The sequence below is a fragment of the Rana temporaria genome, chromosome 12 (genome assembly GCF_905171775.1).
Source record: "Rana temporaria chromosome 12, aRanTem1.1, whole genome shotgun sequence".
Classification (NCBI taxonomy): Eukaryota; Metazoa; Chordata; class Amphibia; order Anura; family Ranidae; genus Rana; species Rana temporaria.
The window spans coordinates 107708132-107727675 of NC_053500.1; the positions used below are offsets into that span (position 1 = coordinate 107708132).

At 40.2% G+C, this 19544-nt stretch overlaps 1 protein-coding gene across 4 annotated transcripts in view; it reads right to left on the reverse strand.

Annotated features, from left to right (window-relative positions):
- Positions 1–906: 906 nt before the first annotated feature.
- The window catches only part of MXRA7 (matrix remodeling associated 7), a 108481-nt gene continuing 89843 nt past the window's right edge, over positions 907–19544 (reverse strand). Inside the window, exons 4-5 of one of the 4 annotated variants that reach the window (XR_005744386.1) lie at positions 2540–2704; positions 907–2504 (exon numbers count right to left, since the gene is read on the reverse strand). Coding sequence is in view for 3 of the 4 variants with exons in the window: in XM_040330108.1 (XP_040186042.1) it covers positions 2590–2704 (115 nt within the window). In the remaining variant the exon portion in view is untranslated. Of the gene's footprint in view, positions 2705–3385; positions 4271–18213; positions 18274–19544 lie in introns of those variants that run through there. The other 3 variants (XM_040330110.1, XM_040330108.1, XM_040330109.1) reach the window with 3 other exon arrangements.

Sequence of the window (19544 nt, forward strand, 5' to 3'; positions counted from 1 at the left end):
AAATCTGTAAGATGTGGGTGTGTTTTATGCAAAATCATCGTGACCCCACGTAAATTACGCTTTTTAAGAACGGCGCATGCGCCATCCGTGAAAGTATCCCAGTGCGCATGCTCCAAATTAACCATCAAAAAGCCAATGCTTTTGACGTGAACGTAAATTACGCCCAGCCCTATTTGCGAACGACTTACGCAAACGACGTAATCAACGGAAAATTTGACGCTGGCCCGAAGTCCATACTTAACATTGGCTCCGCCCCATATAGCAGGGGTAACTTTACGCCGGAAAAAGCCTTACGTAAATGGCGTATCTGTACTGAGACGGCCGGGCGTACGTTCGTGAATAGGCGTATCTTGCTGATTTACATATTCTAGGCGTAAATCAGCGTACACACCCCTAGCGGCCAGCGTAAATATGCAGTTAAGATACGACGGCGTAGGAGACTTACGCTGGCCGTATCATAAACAAATTCTGGCGTATCTGATTCTTATTCCAAGATACGACACCTCACACTCAGAGATACGACGGCGCATCTGGAGATACGCCGTCGTATCTCCTACCTGAATCTGGCCCATTGTTGATTGGAGAGGAGCAGTAGTCATGTGATAGTCTCCTATGTATAAATGTTCATGCTTTTCAACATATATGTGTGCTGTGAACAAGGCTTATCGCCAAAACTGCTGCTGCTGACTGTACTAACTGTGAAAGCTTTACAATAAATACTCTTGATGCTATGGAGTTGCTGGCTACCCTTTTTTCTTGATGACCTATTTTCTTTTTTTCCCTGGAATTTGCCTTTAAAGATAAAGCTTTACATCCCTTAGTAAAAGCAACAATAAAAACAGTACAGTAAGTTAACTGCATTATTTGCTACAACCATATAAAATAAATAGTCACACACAAAAACTATAAGGCTTGCAAAATATTTTATTAGAAATGATAAGAAATGTTATAGAAGAAGAAGAAACATCTGTGCAATTAGCACAGTAACAAAAATCTTATTACCATCACAGGATGGAGCTTCTAAGGTATGGTGGAGCCTCTACTGTACTTGGGTCATATGATTTCCACAAGCCTGGCTACTGTGCAATCTGTAGCTATTACACCTTGTCTCTTGCATGGAAGTAAGCCATGCTAGCAAATTCCTATACAAAAAAACTGAAAAAAACACCAATATATATATCGAATGTCAGGAAAATAAACATAAAAATCATCATAATGACAGAGTAGCTGTGTTTAAATCAAATGATATATATATAAAGAAACTATTGCTCGGTACAGCAAAGCACCAGGGTTTCCATTCCTGGTAAGCTTGCTATGGGAAAGCTTGCAAGCCTCTTCCTGTCTGGTCAAGTATACAGTACTTATTGCATGGGACCAGATTGAAGTATCAATGAATTCATAAGCTAGCTAGTGCAATGTTGGTGTCATTAGGTCATTGAGAGCTGTCCAGGAATCTATGCTACCATTGACAATAATGGAAATGGCTTTAAACAGTTAGGTGGCAATGTTTTAGGTGTTCTGGTAATCTGGCTCCTGGGATTGTCCAAGCCAGTTTATTGCATTGCTGTAAAACTGTCACTCTGCGCTGCTTCTATTTTATCTCCAATCTAGGTAACTATTAATTTGGTGAATGCGGTAGAATAAAGATAGCACCAAGCACATGGTTGACAGTCCAGTTCAATTTTTATTTATCCAACAGATTGGTGACCAGAGCATGCCTTTTATCCATGACAAAGAAATCTACTCCAGGATACAAATTTAGTCCAGCCTACTCTCAACCCTCACCCTATTAAAGGAAGATCGGTATCTTTTTTTTTTATGACTATAATTTGATCTGATCTGTAAACCATACACCTGCCACTCATAATTCTATTACATCTATGATTGTGACTGGGTCTCTTCTAACCCATTGGCTTTCAGAGAGCAGCCTCTTAATTAATACAGCAAAACATCTAAATATCTACAAAAATCCTAATCTAATGCTCCACCGACATATCGTCATTATTATGGTGAAGGGATACTGCATAAGAAAAGATTATTTTGCAATATATTATTTTTTTATTATAGGGAATAGGGATAAAGCTCTAGAAAAAATAATGGTGGTATTGAACTAAGCTTCCATTGTACCAATATTTTAGGTTGGCTTCTCAAGCTACACCAGTCCTTGTAGCATTCAGTAAGCATATTTAAAAGATTATTCCCTTCCTAAATGAAAAGAAAAAGGCTGCATCATTTCAGACTGAATTTCTCAAGCATGATGGGAGATCTCGGCCATCTTTACAACCCTTTCATGATGTGTATTAATGCTATTTGGAATCACCCACATAGTTGCTGAAACTGGAATAATCATCCTTATTCTGTTGAATGTTCACAACAAACTCAGTACAGTCCTCTTCTAATTACACAAATACATTTGCATTGTTGAAAGGTCGTGCATTAAGTTCTAGGACAGTGTATAGACACATTCCCAAAATAATGTTATAGCCATTATAAAATGTTAACACCATCCCACATGGCAAAGCAGGCCTCAAAATATTGAGTTTATGATACAATCAGAGATTTTGATTTGCTTCTAGCAGCAGAAGAGAACTACATGTTGTAAAGCCTCAGCTGATCCTTCAAGTCGACATCTGACATCATCCCAAAGGTCTCCTGGTTGTTCTCCATCATCCTAAAGATGGCACCCAGCTGTTCCCTCTGTACCCTGGTAAGGAGAATACATGATGCATCCATCTGTGATATAACATATGCCACATACAGGACTACAATCCAATTCACCCTGGAGAGCTTGCAATCTAACTGGTAGGATTGAATTTAAAAGCTTAGCTGGGGTTAAACCCATCTGAAGCTTCTCTCAAAAACCAATAAATGAACTCCAGATGCAGCAAGAGAGTAAATGTTTCAGAGAGCTGCTTTGGGATGAATTTAGCTTGTCCCCTGCCAGTAGGTTGCAGAGAAGACTGCTGTTCTCTTTAGATAAGCAGCAGACTCCCTGCAGCAGTTCAGAGCTCCCTGCTACTTGCACAGCTCTAGCTCTGAATCAGCATAGGGGTGGGGTTCGGACTGCTTCAGAGAGGCTGCTGCTTACAAACTGTGGCCCACAGGCAGAAGACAGGCTGCAGAGGTACGAGCTCACCCATTTACTGTCTAGCTGCATCCTATAGTTGATTTATTGACTAAGGGGAGCTTCAGTTATTCTTTAAACGGGTATGTTCCAAATACCACAAGAACATTTGTAACAATTTAGTGTAATACTTTTCAAGAGTACCTGGAGAACAGGCAATGTTCACTATATTATTACAAATACCGGTAGCTTTATCTAATGGAAGACATTATGTGGACCTAGTAGGCATGCTAAACAGGTAATGTGATAAAAGGCAAAACAAACAAAACATCTCTATAATTTATTATATGTGTGAGGACAGCTAGTGAAGTATATATCATGGTGATGGGAGGGGGGGGGGGGCAGAGAGGAAGCACTTAGGGATAGCAATCCCAATCCAATCACTGTATGTATATTATGGATAATATACCCAACTACCTAATGCAATTGCAGATCAGCACTTTCAAGGAAACATAGGCTTATTTAATAACATAGTGCAAAAGGTAATGGTATACAGGAACCCATAGCATCCATTCAGAGATTTGTCTTAAGCAGCTACGATTGGGCACAATCTGATTTCTGACTGGTTTCTGGGGATTCCAAGTTTTCAAGCACATTGCCCTGCTATTAAAAAATTCCATTATAAACATTTATATATCCACACTAATATCTAGCAATGACAGTCCAGAGTCAATGATACATTTAAAATATTATTTATCTCCTATTGTTTACCACACCATATAGTGAAAATGTGTATGTATTCATCTACAATGTATGTATCAAATACTTAAGGCATTATTTGCATAGTTTTTGGACTGTTTATTGCACTAAAAGAAAAAGCCTCTGGATCTTATTTTCAAGTGCTGGGATTTAAATGGCTAAAGCAAGACAGAGGTGCTGTATAGACCTTTTGGTTAACAATACGTGATCAGCACTGGACTGTGCATTGGCCTTTACTGTTCAAGGCAATTCCATCTAACTCCCAGCTATACACCTCCAAAAACAGTTACTGGTTTAAATCCAACAACAGAAAACGGCTGGTGTTCTCCTATGGAACTGGTTCAGAATTTTGGTTTGCTCATATAATATTGTTGGGTGGGCAGGTCTGATCTTTTCAGTAAATCTCTTTAGCTGGACTGTAAGGATAACTTCTTATCATCTTCAGTTCTGTAGAAAGACAAAAACAAGAGGAAATCACTAGTTTTAATGTAACTGGAAAAGCAGGGAGTTCCTCCCAATGTTATTTCTGTTTGACACTAATGCTTGGTATAGGATCGACAGTGTTTCTAAGATGCAACTAACACTAGATTTGGAGTATTTTATATATAAGTCACATGCCTCTTTTTTTATCAAATAATTTATTATAACTTAATAATATATGTTGCATTGGGACCAGCAGATATTAGATGAGTGCCACCTAATTCCACTTTAGTTTTCTATTTATTTATAATATATACACCTCATTGTTTCATCTATTGAGGATATTGCTCTATAATTACAACTTTTCACAATATGCTTTTACCTACTTTTTCTACAGTGGAAATTTCAGTGAAAAAATGTGTGTATGAACCAAAAATCCTAAAAAGAATTCCAGGCATGGATATTTTATGCATAGTTATATTGGTACAGCTTGGACCAATCAACTATGGGCTAGATTCAGAAAGATAAGCGTATCTTTCTGCGGGCGTAACGTATCTCAGATACGTTACGCCGCCGTAAATTAGGGCGCAATTTCCGTATTCAGAAAGAACTTGCGCCCTAAGTTACGGCGTAACGTATGTGGGCGGGCGTAAGCCCGCCTAATTAAAATGGGGATGATGTGGGCGTGTTTTATTTAAATGAATGGTGACCCCGCATATTTTACTTTTTTTTACGAACGGCGCATGCGCCGTTCGTGAAAGAGTCCCAGTGCGCATGCTCGAAATTCCGCCGCAAATCGTCATTGCTCTCGACGTGAACGTAAATTACGTCCAGCCCTATTTGCGAACGACTTGCGCAAACGACGTAAATTTTTTAAAATTCGACGCGGGAACGATGTCCATACTTATACGCCTCATATAGCAGGGGTAACTTTATGCCGAAAAAAGCCTAACCTAAGCGACGTAAAAAATTGCGCCGGGCGGACGTACGTTTCTGAATCGGCGTAACTACCTAATTTGCATATTCCTTGCGTAAATATACGGAAGTGCCACCTAGCGGCCAGCGTAAATATGCAGCCTAAGATACGATGGTGTAAGGCACTTACGCCGGTCGGATCTTAGGGAAATCTGTGCGTAACTGATTCTATGAATCAGTCACATAGATACAACGCCGCAACTCAGAGATACGACGGCGTATCTGGAGATACGCCGTCGTATCTCGTACCTGAATCTAGCCCTCTGTATATACCATACCTGGCTGATCCCCCTGGAAGGTAGAAGTCAATGAATTAGGCGCAGCTACTCCAATGATCTCCACTTGCTTTTGTGTCTCATGCAGAGTGAAGAGGTCAGCAGCTCGGCACCAACACCATTCAGAGAATGAATGCAATGCATTCTCTGATTGGATGAGTTGAAGAAGAGCGGGGGTGATATCATACCTCTTCTAAAAACACTTTGCATTCTATAAATGGCACCAAGCGGTTGACCTCCTGTGTTCAGAATGCAGCAGGACAGCCACTCGGCACAACACCCGAAAGCCAGTTAAGATCACTGGAGTAGAGGTGTCTACTTCAGTGATTTCCCGCTTCCGGGGGATCGGCCAGGTATGGAATATATATTTAGCTGGACCAATGTAGCTATGTATAAAATATCCATACCTGAAAATGTTCTTTAACTACATGTGGCTTGAGAGCATAGCTTACCTGTGGTCAACAAGATAAGCACTACTGAATTATGGAGCAGGTTATCTTCGTTTTTGAGATTTAGGCCCATATCAATGGACAAATGCATTTTGCTTTTCACATTATTTTGATATGCTTTTGAGATCATTTAGCATCTTAACTTTGGTAACTTCTCTGGGACCTGTGCTGAGGTCTCTGCCACATATGTTACTAGTTCATCCAGCTGGTCAATGGCCATTTTTGTAGGTCTCAATTTTTCTGTTTGACAGTAGGGATCAGAACCAAAAATGTTTTTTAAATCTCTTTTATTAGTATTTGGAAATAGTATACAAACAAAAGAGAACAATAATAAAGATCGGCGATAAAACAGAACCAATCATTTTAGTAAAAAGGACTTGCTGTGGGAGTATATGAGACTTATAAGAAACAAGTGTATAATTTATCTCACTAGTTTTAACCAAAAAGTTAAGCACACGGGCCCTTGAAAACAGAAGGCAGAATAGGGCTGTTTAGGTGCATTCCTAATTAATGTTATAGGAATAAATTGGATAATATGGTTTTTTTTATGATCTACAAAACAGTTACTTTAAAGGACAATAAAGCCATTTATCATATTTTACAGCCCAGGTAAAGAATAGGGTTACATGTTAGGGTCACAGATAGTGATAGGTTTAGGGTGGGGGTCAAGGCAAGAGGTAGTGTACTTTAATCTACTTTTTTAACATTGAAAACTCTGCACCACACACTACCAGCATGGAGTTGTCTGCTTTAAAACATAAGGGGCCAGATTCATGTAGATTTGCGGCGGCGTATCGTGTACCATGTAAATTAGGCGCGTTCCCGCGCCGAACGTTCTGCGCATGCTCCGTTTGGAAATTTCGAAATTACGGCGCCCCAACGTGTTTTTTGAACGGCGACGTGCGTAACATACTTTCGTATTCCCGGACGTCTTACGCAAAAAAAAATATGTAAAATTCGACGCGGAACGACGGCCATACTTTAACATGGATGGTGTAATTTTACACCATCTAAATAGCACACTTAACTTTACGACGGGAAAAAACGACGTAAGAGAATGCGACAAACGCGCGTACCTTTGTGGATCGCCGTAAACAGCTAATTTGCATACCCGGACGCTGGAAAACGACGCAAAACTCCACCAACGGCCGCCGGAAAATGACACCTACAATCCGAAGGCGTACGAAAGCCGTTATGCCTGTCTGATCTATGCCAAAAAGCCGTCGTATCTTGGTTTGAGGATTCCAAATCAAGATACGACGCGGCAAATTTGAAAATACGCCGGCGTATCAGTAGATACGCCGGCGTATTTCTGCTGTGAATCTGGCCCAAGGTGCTTAAACAACCTATATGGTGACCTGTTGTAGGTGACTAGCAAAACCAAGTAGCAAGAACAAATAATTAACATAATGTGATTGATGCTGCTAATTAGTTTGATGTTCTTTACTACCTGTGGTTCTTGGTAGGTGGTTTGGCTGCTCATACAGCATAAAAAAAAATATGTAAATTTTTAGGTTATAAGCAAGAAATCATACTTGTAGCCTTACCAACCACCTCATGGAGTGGAATGTGACCCCATGCAATTAAATCATGTTCTATTATCTGACAAATCTCTTTACAGATGAACCAGAGATGGGTAGACTGGTGTGGGCTGAAGGCTAACTAGTAAAAGGAGGACTACTAATACATCCTAATTATGTCATTATGACATATGTTTTATGATATTATTAAATAAGCTGAATTTTAGAAATCTATAAAAATATATTGCTCTCTATGCAGTTCTTATGTAAGCGTTTATGTCATTTGCCTATATGGCAAATCCAGATGTGGATCTGTCATACATAAAAAGCACTGGCATACTAGTCAAGGTTAATACTACCTCTAAACTTTAACAAATATAAATTCTGCAAAAGGGGGGCACTGTATGGGTATAAAAGAAAATAAACCAGTCAAAGGTTTTTCTGCATATTTTTTAAAACAAGAACACAATGCATCCTTTTATCTGTTTACTTCCCTCTGAAAATGTAAAATGATTGTATGTGAATAATGTTTAAGTAATACCCAAAAATTGATCAAACAATTCAGATTGTGCTTAGACTTGTATGAAGGTTGAGACTCATTTATGTTGTGTGCACAATGATATGATATGTGAACTTGTTAGTGAGCAAAGTCTTCATTGTCCTTTTCTCCATGCATTGGTCTGATACCAATTTAAAAGACCACAATTGTAAGGAATACTGTATTCCAATAATGTGTAGTTAATGCATGTAATGATAGAATTCAGTAAATTAACTCTTTTTTATTTTATGTGTGATTCATATTGTTATCAATGTTTACATGTGGATCAAGCTATCCAGTAAAAATGATAGTCAAAAAAGTTGGGACAAACTATAACAATGTTGGTGGTTATGAATAGTGGCAACAAGTTTTGTTTTAAGTTAAAGAAATTAATATTCAGTCATTTAGACAGAAAACTAACAGCCACAATATTCATAATTTTACCGCCACTTTCCAGTTGCACAGTGTGTCCAAATCGGAAAACAGAGTCTAATAGGCACCAGAGTTTGACCACACTGCCCAGTGCATTCCATGTTCTAACAGATCTGGTTAGACACACACCTCCCTCCTTCTCAGCTATAGAAGTCTAATAGGGAAGTCTTTGATGAGGGTGTTACTCATCTATGCAAGCATGGAACACTCGAGTAGCAGAGTAAGAAGTAAATCTTCATTGATAAAGAAAATTAATTGGTATAAAAAGAAAATGTTTTTGCACCTAGTGTCTAATTGGATGCAGCACACTAAAGCCCTGTACACATGATCGGTTTATCTGATGAAAACAGACTGAGGGACCGTTTTCATCGGATAAACCGATCGTGTGTGGGCCCCATCGGTTCGTTTTCCATCGGTGAAAAAAAATAGAACATGTTTTAAAATTTTTCTATGGAAAAAAAACGATAGAAAAAAACGATCGTCTGTGTGGAACTCCTTCGAAGAAAAATCCATGCATGCTCAGAATCAAGTCCATAAATGCTCGGAAGCATTGAACTTAATTTTTCTCAGCACGTCATAGTGTTTTACATCACCGCGTTGGACACGGTTGGATTTTTGACTGATGGTGTGTAGGCAAGACTGATGAAAGTCAGCTTCTTCGGATATCCGACGAAAAAATTCATCGGATTAGATTCCATCAGATATCCGATCGTGTGTACAGGGCATAAGGTGTCCGTTTATGGAACTGTGAACAGCGGTGATCCCGAGGAACGCTGCTGATCTCAGTTCTTTAATGGCTTATAAAATAGAGATGATCGGAGGAGAACATGTTCTCCCCCAATCATCTCTGCAAGCAGAGAAGCTAACATTGACTGACATAGAAAATCAGCCATTTTAGAAAGGTGCGATCTTAGCACTTCACTGGAAATCTGTGTCAGAATTCTCCCTCCCAAATTCACCAGCTCAGAGGTGGAGAACTGGGGAGAGAAAAGAGCATCCTGGGGGAACTGAGGAGGAAGGAGGAGGATTATTGACTTCCTCCTTCCTTGGTCAGACCCCCCCCCCAAAGACAGTAACCATGTCCACCTGCCATGTTTATGTGTGTGTGTAAATATATCTATATATCTATATATATCTATATATATATATATATATATATATATATATATACACAATATATATATATATATATATATATATATATATATATATATACAGTGGGGATCGAAAGGCGTCTGCCAAAGTTTGGGCACCTTGCAGAGTTAATATCTTAATATCTTGTACTGCCCCCTTTGGCAAGTATCACAGCTTGTAAACGCTTTTTGTAGCCAGCCAAGAGTCTTTCAATTCTTGTTTGAGGTATCTTTGCCCATTCTTCCTTACAAAAGTCTTCCAGTTCTTGGAAATCTCTGGGCTGTCTGTCACGCACTGCTCTTTTAAGGTCTATCCATAGATTTTCAATTATGTTGAGGTCAGGAGATTGTGAAGGCCATGGCAAAACCTTCAGTTTGCGCCTCTTGATGTAATCCCCCGTGGATTTTGAGGTGTGTTTAGGATCATTATCCATTTGTAGAAGCCATCCTCTCTTTAACTTCAGCTTTTTCACAGATGGCATTAAGTTACCATCCAAAATTTGCTGAAATTTTATTGAATCCATTTTTCCTTCTACTCGTGAAATGTTCCCTGTGCCACTGGCTGCAATACAACCCCAAAGCATGATTGATCCACCCCCATGCTTAACAGTTGGACAGAGGTTCTTTTCATTAAATTCTGTGCCCTTTCTTTTCCAAACGTATCTTTGCTCATTCCGGCCAAAAAGTTCTATTTTAACCTCATCGGTCCACAGAACTTGTTTCCAAAATGCATCAGGCTTGTCTATATGTTCATTTGCAAAGTTCAAACGCTGATTTTTGTGGTGAGGACGTAAAAGAGGTTTTCTTCTGATGACTCTTCCATGAAGGCCACATTTGTACAAGTATCTCTTTATAGTGGAATAGTGTACCACAACTCCAGTGTCTGCCAGATCTTTCTGGAGGGATTGTGCAGTCAAACGTGGGTTTTGAATTGCTTTTCTCAGAATCCTGCGAGCTTCTGTCTGATATTTTTCTTGGTCTTCCAGATCTTGCTTTAACTTCCTGATGACTGCCATTTCCTAATTACATTCCGAACAGAGGATATTGACATCTGAAAACGCTTTGCTATCTTCTTATCGCCTTCTCCAGCTTTGTGAGCGTCAACTATTTTCAGTTTCAGTTTTCTAGACAACTGCTTAGAAGAACCCATGGTGCTGATTGTTGGGGCAAGGTCAGATGAGTCTGGGCATTTAAAACCTTTGAGATTGACATCACCTGGTCTTCCCAGACGATGATTGAGAACAATCCATGACACTGGCAGGTCTCAGCTTTGCAAAGGGGGCAGTGCATGCTATAAATTCTGCAGGGTGCCCAAACTTTTGCAGACGCCATTTTTTTGTTTTCTGTAATTTTGAAAGTGTAAATGATGGAAATAAAATCTAACTTTTTTTGACATATTATAAGAATGTCTAATCTGTAATTTGATGCCTTTTGGAGATTTTTCCATCTTTCCTTGGCTTCGTTATGCACATTAATACAAATTTTTACCTGGGGTGCCCAAACTTTCGATCCCCACTGTATATTGTGTAGGGGGACAAATAATTTTATTAACATGGAGGTGGGCGGTCTCCTCTTGAGAATGGGGGGAAAAAAGGGGGTAGCCTTTTTAGGCACCCTTTTTCCTCATGGGATCACACTGTTTGGATTTCTAACCTTTAATCTAAGGTTTTGAATGGGGCTAATTCTAATTGGTCAGTCAGGGTCATGTGACCAATAAGGTTCTGGAAGGTTATTAGGTATTGGTCAGTTAACCAATTTCAGAACCTTTCAGAGACATCCAGAAGGCCTTTTAAGCCTATTTAAAGCGGTTGTAAACCCTCCTATCTTTTTCAGCCAAGGAAGCTGCCATCTTGGCCTTTGTTCAATCTTCAACTGCCATGAAGCTGCACATGTGATCAGTTATGACACCAGCCATTGGATGGTTTGACAGTTTGGTTGAGAGCACAACCAATGTACAGTTAGCATTCCCGGCATGCCGGGAATGTTAAGTTTTAAGTGTTACATCAATGGGTTTACTATCGCTTTAAGGAGCTGCTTTACAGGGTTTTCTGCCAGACACTAGAGAAGAGACAGCGCAAGGAGCTCCCCTCCCTAGCCCCCCCCCCCAATCGCGGCCGGTTTATGTGGCGGCTCGCTTTGGTTCAAGTGAATCAAAGGGGAGATGTAAGGAAATGGTTAAAGATGCATGCTGAGTCAGCTCGAGTCTTAGTGGCTGGGCTGAGTATGGTTTATTTATGAGTAATTATGGTGAAAATATTATTTGATGTGGATAAAGTTGATGTTTAATTAAATACGTTTTTTTAAACCAATAAACCAGGCCATGGCCAATTTTAATCCAATACATGAGTGTTGGTTTTCTTTATTATATGCATGCTTGCTTGTCATTTACCTGGCGCCTGCGATCCCTTGCCTGTGTACTCAGCAGTGATAATTTATCACTGCTTAATAAATGGACACCAGAGTGTTTTAGTGAATTTGTGGTACTGTAATCTCGTTATGTCTCCCGAGATTACAGAACCAGGGGGCGTTCTTCAGTGTTTGGAGCGTTTGTAGATCGCTTCACTTCTCAAAAGGAGAAGCAATACATCACTTCATAAACAGACACTCAGAGGAGAGAGACCTCCTCTGTGAGTGCTGGAGAACTCAGCAGTGGATATTTTCCACTGCTTCATAAATGGACACCCATGTGTTGGAATACAAAACTCTGTAAGTAACTAAAATAGATAGGTGCGCTTCTGTTTAAAATTCATAAACAATTCATTATTTACCATAAAGTGCTTGTGCTTGTGTAAACGATAACACATACAATTGGTACAGATCAGTAAAAACTTGCTAATTTATAGTGTAAACTTTTTTTTGTGCAAAGTCCATGCAATAGTCATCCAGCAAGTGCAGGGCATAAACAGCAGGTAAGTGTTTCTCAATGTGACTACTCCACCAAGAAACAATCAGCCTCTTACCAGATGTAAATGATCCCCTATGGTAAGGGAGATCAATGTGCCCTACAAATAAGCTCCTTTAAACGGCCTCCTTCAGCCATCACACTTACCCAGATCTCCAGCAAGCCAGACTCAAAGAGTTAACATCATAGTATGTAAAGGGAATATATCTATAAGAAAACACAAAGGAGCCGACATGGTGTAATAACACCAAACAGGATACCTTTATTTTTCAGCCAAATATATACTTGCTTTATCCCCCTGACGATGCTCATTGGTAGCGAAACATGTCAGGAAGGGACTAGATGGTGACATCACACCCACTGTGTGTTGGAAGCTCACCATTTCTCTGTTTGTGTTCTCTGTTCCTGTGTACTGTAAGTATGTATTTGGCTGTAAAAATAAAGGTATCCTGTTCGGCAGTATTACACCATGTTGGCTCCTTTGTGATTTCTTGAGTATACATTCCCTTTACATGCCGTGCTGGTAACTATTCTACAAGTCTGGCCTGCTGGAGATCTAGGGAAGTGAGCTGGCTGAAGGAGGCAGTTTAAAGACGCTTCTTTTAATTAAGAGCGTATTGATCTTCATTACCATAGGGGATCAATTACATCTGGTAAGAGGCTGATTGTTTCTTGGTGGAGTAGTCTCATGGAGAAACACTTACCTGCTGTTTATACCTTGCACTTGCTGGAAGAATATTACATGTACATTAAAAAAAATTGCACTATAAATTAATACGTTCACGGTTTTAATTGGTATTTACTGATTATATTGCTCTGGTCACAGTGTGTAAAAAAAAAGAATTGTGAAAAAAAAATTATAAAAAGGAAAAAAAAATTGTTTAACCACTTCTATACCAGGCACTTATGCACCTTCCTGCCCAAGCCAATTTTTAGCTTTCAGCGCTGTCGCACTTTGAATGACAATTGCGCGTTCAAACAATTTTTTTATCATTTTGTTCCCACAAATAGAGCTTTTTTTTGGTGGTAATTTATCACCTCTGCGATTTTTATTTTTTGCGCATCAACTTAAAAAAAGACCCAAAATTTTGAAAAAAATACGTTTTTATTTTTTTCTGTAAATAATTAAGTTTTCTTCTTCAATTACGGGCACTGATATGGCGGCACTGATGGGCACCGATGAGGTGGCACTGTTGAGGTGGCACTGATGGGCACCGATAGGCGGCACTGATGGGCACTGATAGGCAGCACTGGTATGCGGCACTGGTATGCGGCACTCATAGGCGGCACTGATGGGCACTCATAGGCGGCACTGATGGGCACTCATAGGCGGCACTTATGGGTGGCACTGATAGGTCCTTATAGGTGGCACAGATGGGCACTGAAAGGTGGGCACTAGGCATGGATGGGCACTGAGAGGTGGCACTGATGGACACTGAGGGGTGGCACTGATGGACACTGAGGGGTGGCACTGATGGCATTGCTGGGCATCACTTCAGTCAGTGCCCATGTTGCCAGTCAGTGCCCACAAATTGGCATCTGTTGTGCTCATTTTTTTATTATTGCTTTATTGTTGTTTTATTGGGTCCTGGCGGCTTCCCTGGTGGTCCAGTGTGGACATCCAAAGAGGGGCTGCACTGATAAACAATCAGCGCGAACCCCCCCTGTCAGGAGAGCCGCCGATCGGCTCTCCTCTACTCGCGTCTGTTAGACGCGAGTGAGGAAGAGCCGATCAACGGCTCTTCCTGTTTACATTGTGATCAGCCGTGATTAGACACAGCTGTTCACGTGGTAAAGAGTCTCCGCCGGAGGCTCTTTACCGAGATTGGAGATGCAGTGTGTCAGACTGACACCCCGCATCACCGATCGCTATGCTGCGCGCCCCCACAGGCACGCGCCGGCATGTTATCCTGCTGGGCGTCAATAGACGTCCAGTCAGGATAACACAACCACTTCCCGGACGTCAATATACTATTGACCGGGCGGGAAGTGGTTAAAAATTAGATTTTTTTTTTTCATACTGTCACCAGTCAGTGCTCCAGATCACCATCACACCAGTTATATAATGACGCTGTACTGCACTGGTAATGGTATGTAAAAACAATAAAAAATATGGAAAAAATTATAATTTCTTAATTTTTCAAAAAACTTTAAAACACTTGCTGTGCCTCTTACTAAATACGTTGGTCTGTCTACTTTCCAAAAAGGGGTAATTTGGGGGATATTTGTACTGTTTTGGCATTTAAGGCCTCAAGAATCGAGATGCCAACAGTCAGGGCCGCCATCAGGAATTATGGGGCCCCTTACACAGCTTCAGGCATGGGCCCCCTGGAGCAGAGGAGAACCGGGGGGGGGGGCGCCTGAAATTGAGAAGCAGGGGGGCCCCTTTACAAGAAAAAGAAGAAATAAAGAATATATATCTGGGCCCTTATATAAAAATAATAAAAGAAGTAAAAGGGGGGTTGCCATCTGGGGCCCTGGGACCTCTGGGCCCTTTATTAAAAAAAAAAAAAATAATATATATATATATATATATATATATATATATATATATATATATATATATATATATATATATATATATATATATATATATATATATATATATATATAACATTTTTTTTTATAAAAATAAATTACAAAAAAAGGGGGGTTGCCATCCGGGACCTATGGGCCCTTTAATAATAAAAAATAAACCTCTAGGCCCTTTAATAAAAATAAAATAAAAAAAATATATAAAAAAATAAATAAAAATAAACATTTATAAAAAATAAATAAAAAATAAGGGGGGTTTGCCACATGGGGCCCTGGGGACCTCTGAGCCCTTTAATAATAAAAATATATATAAATATATGTATATATATAAAAAAAATATTTTTTTTATAAAAAAAAGGGGGGTTGCCATCCGGGGTCCTGGGGACATCTGGGCCATTTAATAATATTAATAATATATATATAAAAAAAAAAAAAGAAATAAAAAACTATATAAAAAAAGTTTTTTTTTATAAAAAAAAGGGGGATTGTCATCTGGGGCCCTGGCGGATCTTGGGCCCCTGGGGACCTCCGGACCCCTAGAAAAAAAATTGGCCCTTTAATAAAAATAAAAATATATTAAAAAAATATATATTTTTTTTAAATAAAAATAAATAAAAAAGGTGGGGTTGCCATCTTGGCCCCTGGGGACCTTAGGGCCCCTTAAAGGTATACTGCTGTACCCCCCTGATGGCGGCCCTGCCAGCAGTACATCAGGATAGATCAATTTTCAAAATATATATCATAGTTTTTGGAATCTATACCTTTCCTACAAACTAAAATAATAAATACTGATTTGGGTTATTTTCACCAAAGAAATATAGCTGAATACATTTTGGCCTAAAGTTATAAAGAGAGATTATTTATTTCAACATATTTATTTCAACATTTTTGGCCTCACTTTTTTTTTTTAGAAAACAATACAATAAAAAAACTATGGTGATTAAATACCAGGAAAAGAAATCTCTATTTGTGTGGAAAAAAAAAATCATATGGGTACAGTACATGACTGAGTAATTGTCACTCAAAGTGTGACAGCAGTGAAAGTTGAAAATTGCCCTGGGCAGGAAGGGGGTGAAAGTGTCCAGTACTGAAGTGGTTAAACCATGGGAATAACTAGTGACCATTATAGGCATTTCTAATATAGCTTGTCCCAACCATTGTCACTTTTGCCTGATCAGCTTAGTCTACATGTAAGTGTAGAAAAATTGAAATAAAAGAAAATCAATATGAACATTGTAATATACAAGTGTTAATGATATGCATTTTTAAGAATTCAATATTTTTGGGATAGTGATGTGCTTATTCTGCATAGGGCATTCAACTTCAGCTAACTGTAGTGAGTCACTAGAATACCTCTCACCGGAACCTCAAACTGAACACTGAACAGTGTTAATGTTTTCACTGTGCAGTGTATATAAAATTGGGTACATTTCTGTTTCATGAATAAATACAGACTGATCATTTATATCTTGAAATTGTGCAGTAAGCATTCGGGATGAATTACTCTACAACACATGCTATTGTGCATTACTGCATTCTGAACACTAGATGGAGACCAAGTTTCATACATTGGTATGATTATCACACTCGTTACAGCAGGAGCATGCTCATGCACACAGTTTATTACCTTAACAGTTTAAAGTTTTACACTTCCTGTCTGAAATCTCATTGACTTTAAAGGCCTGGTCACACTATGTGCTGTGAATGGTGTTTGAACCCTTGCTATCACACTAACAATATCAACATGTCGTATCCACATAAACATGCCATTGGCATTGATGGGGATGGAGTGGTAGAAAAAGAGTTTGCCCACTCTTTTTCAGTACATTTAGAACTGACAGCTAAAAGAGTAGAATAAACTGTTATCTGGTTCTGCTAGGATTCAAAGTGGAAATAAATCCCAAGATTTACTTCTTTTACAAAACAGTTAGGCCCCGTACACACGACCGGATCTGTCCGCTGAAACTGGTCCGACGGACCAGTTTCAGCAGACATGTTCGGTCGTGTGTAGGCCCGACCGGACAATTGTCCGGCGGATCGGACAGTTTCCAGCGGACAAAAATTTCTTAGCATGCTAAGAAATCTGTCCGCTGGAAACCTGGCCGTCGGACGTGTTCGGTCGTCTGTACAGACTCACCGGACACGTCCGATCGGCCGCCATCCCTCGCATGCGTCGTACTGATTCGACGCATGCGTGGAAGCTTTGAACTTCCAGGGCCGCCCACGTCGCTGCGTCATCGTCGCCGCGACGGCGCGGCCACGTCCCCGCATATTGTTTACGCGCGGATTTCTGTCTGATGGTGTGTACAACCATCAGACAGAAATCTCCGGGCGGACATGTCCGCTGAAAACGGTCCAGCGGACCGTTTTCAGCGGACTGTCCGTCCGTGTGTACGAGGCCTTACATTCATGCCATGAATATTAACTGTCAAGCCTCGTACACATGACCAGTTTCCCCATGACAGTTTTGGCCGGGAAAACTGGCCGTGTGTATGCTCCATGGCAGTTTTCCTGACAGGAAAACCGCCAGGAATCGCGATGGGAATAAATAGAACATGTTTCCTTTTTACCCGCTGCGATTCCCGGTGGTTTTTAACCCGGAAGTTTTCCTATGGGGAAAGCCTGCAGGGGAGCATACACACGGCCGGGATTCCTGACCAAAGCTCTCATGGCAGTTTTCCTGTCGGGAAACCTGGCCCTGTGTAGGGGGAAAGACTGACCGAGCAGGTTCTCGGCTTTCCCCCTTGGGTTTCCCGGCGGTAAAAAGTCTGCCAGGAAACCCGTACGTGTGTATGAGGCTTCACAGTTGCTTGTGTCACGGTTGGCTGCTCTCAAAACTGAATACATGTAGCACCATGGCAACTGCAGATCAAACAAAAGCTAAGATGGCAGCTTCATTGGCTGTAAAGGATAGTAGTGTTTAGTTCCACTTTAAGTTCTAGATGTGTAGAGCCAAGGTAGGTAAACTAAGCAATGTCTTAGCATCTATAGGGGGGGATGCATTATTGAAAAAAAAATAATAATAATACTAATTTAGCTAAAAAAGTAAACATGCATGGAAATAAACCTTTGACCGTTTTATCACCTGAGGTATTGTAGTGATTAATGAAGGGTGACTAGGTCAGTGTGAAGGGATAAGGGATAATGTAACAGACATGTTAATGAGTATTACGGGAGTCTAATTACTAACACATTGGGTGCAGTATCTTACCACACAGTGTCTGGGAACTGTACGTGTTACAGGGATGTGAGATCAGAGGTCAACTCTATCCTGAAAAGGCAAATTCATGGTGCTTACCATCACACAATGTACATGGAACACATCACAAGTGGACAACAAAGTGATGGAGGCATCCATTTTGTGAGGATGATGTGCGTTCGCTCACTAAGTGCACAACATGGCTGCCCCCACCATTCACTGAAGACCAATAACTTTTAATAACTGTACCTCCTCAGTAACAACATACAGTAGTTAAAGCATTATGATCATTTTCTGTAACTTAATATTGGATAATGATCAGAGTCGAGATGTATTTACCTTTTGAGATATCTACAGCCAAAACTTTTTTTGTTGTTGTTGCGTTTTGTGGCCCAGTTGAGGAGATTTCCCCCTACTTTCTTGTGAGGACAGGATGTAAAGGGAAATCATTCTTTATATCAGCAATACAACTTCAGTAAAGAAGTGGCAGGACATCTATTGGTGTTTGCACCAGTATGGATCTTAGATGTCCCGAACCTCTGGGTCAAAGGTACAAAGGTTCAGTAAAATGAACAATGGGTTAGAACTTCTGTGATTTTGCCGTGGCTTTAACAGCCTGACCCACTACACTTCTGCTTGTGTACATCTCCATGTGTACAGACCACTACAGGCTCTCATAATATATGTGTTCCTGTATTCATGGGTGTGTACACAAGTACTGCAAGAAATCCATATCCCGAGATGGAACTCCCCAGCTGATTAGGGTGTAGATCTGTGCTGGTGGAGCTTTAAAAAGTTAATTACCTTACGTAATTACTGTATCTTGATTTGGTATAATTGTATAAGCTTGTGATGCATGTACTATTTTCAGAGGGGAAAGGCAGAGCTTACATCATGTGCCTGTAAGGCCTGGTTCACACCTATGCATTTTTCAGTGCGTTTTCAGTTTTGCAGAAACACACTACAGTCCATTTACCAAGGCTTCCTATGGGTCAACTTCACATAGGTGCATTATATGGAAAGGGCCAGGGACCAGCAGGTTATCTTTTTGGTTCCATAGGCTTCAATGGATCAAAATTGTGCCTCGAAAAATGCTAAATTCCCCCGGGAATATGCATCAACTGCAACCTGCATGGGTGTGAACCAGATCTAAGAGAATTAAAGGGGAAGTCCACCCTAACAGTAAAATGGCTACATCTGTCTAATGATGTAAAGAAGAAATCACTATACATACCTTTTTTGAAGCCGATCCGGTCCAGTCTGCAGCGGCGGAAGCTCTGCAGAGGAAACAACCAACAACGGATGTAAAATGAATGGGAAGTGACATCGCCCATAGAGTTACT